At 59.1% G+C, this 5,247-nt stretch overlaps 2 protein-coding genes across 2 annotated transcripts in view; both read right to left on the bottom strand.

Moving 5' to 3' along the window:
• Positions 1-2,928, bottom strand: part of LOC108494653 (aldehyde dehydrogenase family 3 member B1-like) — a 4,529-nt gene extending 1,601 nt beyond the window's left edge. The window contains exons 1-8 of the mRNA XM_017809431.1: positions 2,770-2,928; positions 2,455-2,617; positions 1,600-1,710; positions 1,391-1,511; positions 1,175-1,260; positions 883-964; positions 242-628; positions 6-51 (exon numbers count right to left, since the gene is read on the bottom strand). Coding sequence (XP_017664920.1) covers positions 6-51; positions 242-628; positions 883-964; positions 1,175-1,260; positions 1,391-1,511; positions 1,600-1,710; positions 2,455-2,617; positions 2,770-2,870 — 1,097 coding nt within the window. The 5' untranslated portion in view covers positions 2,871-2,928. The remainder of the gene's footprint in view (positions 1-5; positions 52-241; positions 629-882; positions 965-1,174; positions 1,261-1,390; positions 1,512-1,599; positions 1,711-2,454; positions 2,618-2,769) is intronic.
• A 158-nt stretch (positions 2,929-3,086) lies between these two features.
• Positions 3,087-5,247, bottom strand: part of LOC108494652 (aldehyde dehydrogenase family 3 member B1-like) — a 7,189-nt gene continuing 5,028 nt past the window's right edge. The window contains exons 9-12 of the mRNA XM_017809430.1: positions 5,185-5,189; positions 4,851-5,144; positions 4,574-4,673; positions 3,087-3,620 (exon numbers count right to left, since the gene is read on the bottom strand). Of these exons, the coding sequence (XP_017664919.1) occupies positions 3,427-3,620; positions 4,574-4,673; positions 4,851-5,144; positions 5,185-5,189 (593 nt within the window). The 3' untranslated portion in view covers positions 3,087-3,426. The remainder of the gene's footprint in view (positions 3,621-4,573; positions 4,674-4,850; positions 5,145-5,184; positions 5,190-5,247) is intronic.

Here is a 5,247-nt window from a genome sequence, read left to right as displayed (position 1 = left end):
CCTCCTGCATGACAGGGTCCGAGGGCTGCACGTCCACCAGGATCGTGGGAGCTGCGGAGAAGAAACCCGACGGCACCAGCCGGGCACAGAGGTCGGAGATGACACCTTGGACCTCCTGCCAAGACCCAGCTCCTCTATGAAAGGACACCCCGCCAAGCACCCAAATCCTGTGGAAACCCTCTCCACACGCCATATCTGCTCCACGCATGGACAAAGACGTGCGTGAGGCCCAAGCCCTCACCGATGTAGCGCTCGGCCTCGTCCGTCTGTCCCCCGATGGCCACGCGCCCGCTGCACAGCAGCTTCCGCACCCGCTGGAACTGCTTGTCCCCCACAATGCGCCCAAAATCCGGGGATTCCTGGGGGTTGGGGCCAAAAAACTCCACGATGGCCTCGCGCAGGGCGGGCAGCAGCTTCCCCTGCATCTCCAGGCTGCAGAGCAGGTAGTCAGGCGCGATGCAGGTCTGCCCCGCGTTGAAGAAGCGGCCCCAGACCACGCGCCGAGCCACGTTGGGTATGTCGCAGGTGTCGGACACGTAGCAGGGGTTCTTGCCCCCCAGCTCCAGCGTCACTGGCGTCAGGTGCTTGGCAGCGGCCGTCATCACGATCCGCCCCACCCGGGGGCTGCCTGCGGGCAGGGAAAACGGGGGGGATGGGGACAAACCCACCAGCCATGGCACACCTCTGCCATGTGGCACCCTGGGGCCAGAGCACACACACTGAGTCCCACCAGACCTCAGACGCACGTCCCAGATCCTCCAACACATCCTGGCACCACAACCCCAAGCCAATCTCTGCCTTTTAGCAGGCATGTCCAGAGGGAATCCCTCTTCCCCCTCACACCAAAGCCAGGCAGGGCTCTGCTCTGTCCTACGGGATTACCTGTGTAGAAGATGTAGTCGAACTTGTTCTCCAGCAGCCTTGTGGTCTCCTGCACACCCCCAGTCACCACAGCAAAGCAGTCCTGCAGGAGAACAGAACAGGTCCCCTACTCTCACCATCTGTCCTCTCCAACAACATCCTGGGATGCTGGGACACTCGCTGGGCATGGAGGAAGGAGGCTGGGCAGCTCACGGTACGAGGGATAGTGTACGGGTGGGCACAGGGCACAGCTCTGAGTGTGCAGGGGTAGGAACACCCCAGCCACGAGACAGGGATGAAGAGAGCATCTCACCTTGTCCAGGTAGCAGGGCAGCGCTTCTGCCACGAGTCTCTCGGTGTTCTTGGATATTTCTGAGGGTTTGATGATGACACAGTTCCCTGGGGGAGATCGAGAGGATGCTGGAGCAGTGACATGGTAACAGACAGCCCTTCTGGGGACGAGGTGCCTTCGCCAGTGCTTGGGACCGCCCTGATCCTCTGGGCCAGGGGACTGTAAGGTGGGGCTCACCAGCAGCGATGGCCCCAATGAGGGGCCCCAGGATGAGGTAGATGGGGTAGTTCCAGGGCGCTATGATGAGCACCACCCCGTACGGCTCCTTGCGGATGAAGGCCGAATCCAACCGGGTCGCCTGAGGACACCCACCACAACAGGTCCCATCCTGCACCACCATCCCACCCAGCTCTGCCTCCCGTCCTCTCCCTCTGCTTCCCTCTCACCAGAGGCCTGTCCACGTGCTCGTCCTTCATCCAGTGGGACAGGTTGTTCAGGGTCTCGTGGAGCTCATTCTTGCACAGGAGTGTCTCGGATAATTCAACCTCAAAGGGCGGCTGGGGACACCAAGGACCTGACATGTCACCTCAGCGTGTCCCGCAGCACAGGGCAGCTCATATCCTCACACTCCACATTCTTTCCCCCAGGATCTGGGGACTGAAGCCCTGGAGCCTCCCCATCCCATGGTGAATGGGCACCCCCCCCCAAGGATGCTGAGCACCCCCCTGTGTCTGTGGCATGAGGTTTTTAAGCACTGACTGCTTAAAAAAAAAAAAACAGGAAAACTGACGCAGGTCCCATTGATCCAAACAGCAGAAAGGATGGGGAGGGAAGGTGTCCAAAGGTTGGAGAGCAGCAGACAATGAGCCCTGTGTGGTGGTGGAGGCTCCAGCTGCAGAGCCACAGAGTGCAGCCACAGAGTCCAGGCTCGGAATGCGGCAGCCTGGGCAAGCCCTCAGGGAGAGAAGGGAGTGACCATTCAGTGGGAAGCTCGGGCAGGGAGCAGGGATGAAACTGCCCAGGAAAGAGGGAAACAGAGGCTGGTAGGTGCGGGAATGTCTATCGATGCCGGGAGGCTTCTCACAGCCCCCTCTGCCCACGTCAGGGCAGGGACAGGCTCTGCAGGGGAGCTGGGACATGCTTCACCTCACTCTCCCAATTCCAGAGGCTGCGAGCCGGGGTCGGAGTCCATTTGGAGGTGGAGCACTCAGAAGGAGGAGGACACAGCGCCCTCAGCCGGGGTGGGGGAGCCCTGCGGCTCCTCCAGCCAGCAGGTCCCCCCAGTTCCCGGCCCCTCTCACCTTGCCCATGTCCGCAGCGGTGGCCTCCAGGACCGCCTGCTTCTTCTCATCCAGGAAGCGTCCCAAGGCTTCCAGCTGGGCCACGCGGTATTCCATGGGCCGTGTCTTCCTGGAGAGCCAGGATGCCCGCAGGTGGCTCACCAGCCCAGCGTAGGGGTTCCCGCTGTGGGGACAGGGGTGTCAGGGGGACCCCCAGCCCCATCCCAGCTCCTCCAAGTTCCGCATCACCCTATCCTGTTATCCAACTGCTGCTCTAGGGAGAGGACAGAGCACCAGGACCCCTCCTGCCGCCCCTCTATCCCACCACACTCTTACCTCATGGCATCACCATCCACACTCCCCTTCCCACCATCACCCTCAGGGGCTCTCCCAGCCCCGCTCCCAGCAGGCTGCAGGAAGACACTGTCGGTCTCCATGGTCCCACAGGAGCAACACAAGGGTGGTTGCGCCGAGGCTGCCAGCTGCAGCTTCCTCCTTCCCTGGAGGTGTCCAGAGAAGGGCGGTTGCTAGCTTCCTGCCCTGCCCCTTGGCTGCCTGCATATCACTGCTGGCTCCATTCCAGCCAAATTCAGCCCAGGGCATCTCCCAGCACCCCCCAAACCGGAGGACAGAGGCACGAAGAGAGGCAGGAGAGAGCTCAATGCAAAGTCTTTACTATAGGCAGAGTTACATGGAGGAAAGAGCAACAGTGAGGAGAAGGAGGATCATCCCCAAGGAAAGGTCCATGTGATAGGAGATGGGGCTGATGGGACCATTTCTCCACCAGGAAGAGGAAAAAGAGTTTCTGGGCCGTTTCAGCTGCTTCCTGGAAAACGGTCCAGAGCAGAGGCCACAAGCGTGCAGGAGGGGGCATCCATCCCGGCTGTCCAACGCGCTCCCGCGAGGCAAAGGACACGGTGAGGATCGGGGGGCAGTCCTGGTTCTCCACACCGACTCTGTGCACGGAGACCCTCGGAGCAGGACGTGGGACCCTCAGAGCAGAGTGCAGGTGCCCCTGCGCTTGACCTCGAAGGCGGCCGTGAGGAGCCCCAGTTTCTGCTGGGTGTAGGGCGGGTAGCGCGGGGCGTTGATGGCCTCCAGCCCCATGCTCCGGTGCAGGCAGCCCCGGTGGTGGGAGAAGGTGTCGAAGGTGAACTTCCCGTGGTATCTTCCCAGGCCACTGTTCCCTGGAACACACAGGACAGGTCCATGCTCAGGATGGGACTCTGCTCCTGATGACACCCGCTCTGAGCATCAACACGAGGGAAAAAAAACGCCACGGGCTTTTCTCTGCTGAGCAACACAGACATGGTGGAAGAATTCCATCCTTCCCAGTGCCTCCTACAAGTCTATGGATATGCAATCCAACCAATCCTGCTGCAGCTCAGCAGCTTGGAGGCCTCAGCATCTCATTTTTACCCACCTCCATTTATCTACACAAGCTTTGTTGGGTCTACAAGCCTTGATTTCCCTCCATGATGCTCCTCTGTATCTCCCCATGGTTGGAGCTGTTCCATGTTCTTGCTGGAGCTCTTAAAACCTGAAGCCACATTGGCAACACCAGTTCTCCCAATTCCTGTGGCTGGTTTAACTGGAGGTTGAGTCCGGTGACTTCCCGTCTCACCCCAATGACTTCAGCCCATTCACCTGCTCTAAAGTGGCTTTAGCTGATAATTGGAGGTGGTTGGTCTGAATCATTCCCAATTAAGATAAGTTACGGAATGGGAAGTACCAAAAATTGTTTGCTGAGCCACAGGCAGGTGAGGAATTAATTGTCAAGGTGTTTCATTATGTCTGACTCAGCCACCAGCTCTGACAGAGTTGCTGAGAAGGGGCACCACCAAAGGGAGGGATTTATCCCAGAAATATTTTGGGGAGAGATGAGGAGATTGGGAATTATTCTAGGGAACAACACTCTTGTATTCCTGCATCCCTGGACCGTGCCGCAGCAAAGGCCCAGGGCTGAGTGACCTCGCTTTTCACTTGGGAAAACAAATTGCACCAACCCAGAGAACAAAAACTTCCTCTTTTCCGAGGAGGATCTCCAAGGTTCCATAAGAGGTTCTCCACGTATTTATCAGTTCCTACTCTTCCTAAGAGGCAGAATGAAGTTGGTCAGGCCTGGGGGCTCTGGACATACCAATCCCTCCGAAGGGCAGCGAGGTCAGCGTCACGTGCATCAGGGTGTCGTTGCCGCAGAAGCCGCCGCTGCTCGTCCGCTCCAGGACCTGGTTCACCACCTGGGAGGGAGCAGAGAAGGTGGGAAGTGGGTCTCCAACCTCACTCTCGCACCTCCAGCTGCAATCCATCCCCCCTAACCAGGGCTGTGTGCTCTAAGGAAAATATCTGGAGCTCAGACATGGCTGGACACGCCTGCCAAGGAGCACAGGGCGGGTGCAGTCCTGGTGTCACTCTACCTTGTCACTGGACGAGAAGGCGTAGATGGCCAAGGGCCGCTCACGGCTGTTGATGAAGTCAATGGCTTCATCCATGTTGGCCACGACGACGATGGGCAGGATGGGCCCAAAGATCTCCTCCTGCATGACAGGGTCCGAGGGCTGCACGTCCGCCAGGATCGTGGGAGCTGCGGAGAAGAAACCCGATGGCACCAGCCGGACAGAGAGGTTGGAGATGACACCTTGGACCTCCTGCCAAGACCCATCTCTAAGCACCCAATTCCTATGGAAACCTTCCCTGAACCTCATTTTCCTCTAGAGCCCCCCCTTTCAATGTGAGGCCCTCTCCACACGCCATATCTGCTCCACGCACAGACAAAGACGTGCGTGAGGCCCAAGCCCTCACCGATGTAGCGCT

This window comes from Lepidothrix coronata, unplaced genomic scaffold, assembly GCF_001604755.1.
Source record: "Lepidothrix coronata isolate B3197 unplaced genomic scaffold, Lepidothrix_coronata-1.0 Scaffold27, whole genome shotgun sequence".
Lineage (NCBI taxonomy): Eukaryota > Metazoa > Chordata > Aves > Passeriformes > Pipridae > Lepidothrix > Lepidothrix coronata.
Note: the sequence above shows the minus strand (reverse complement) of the source record. Positions and strands in the feature narration are given on the sequence as shown.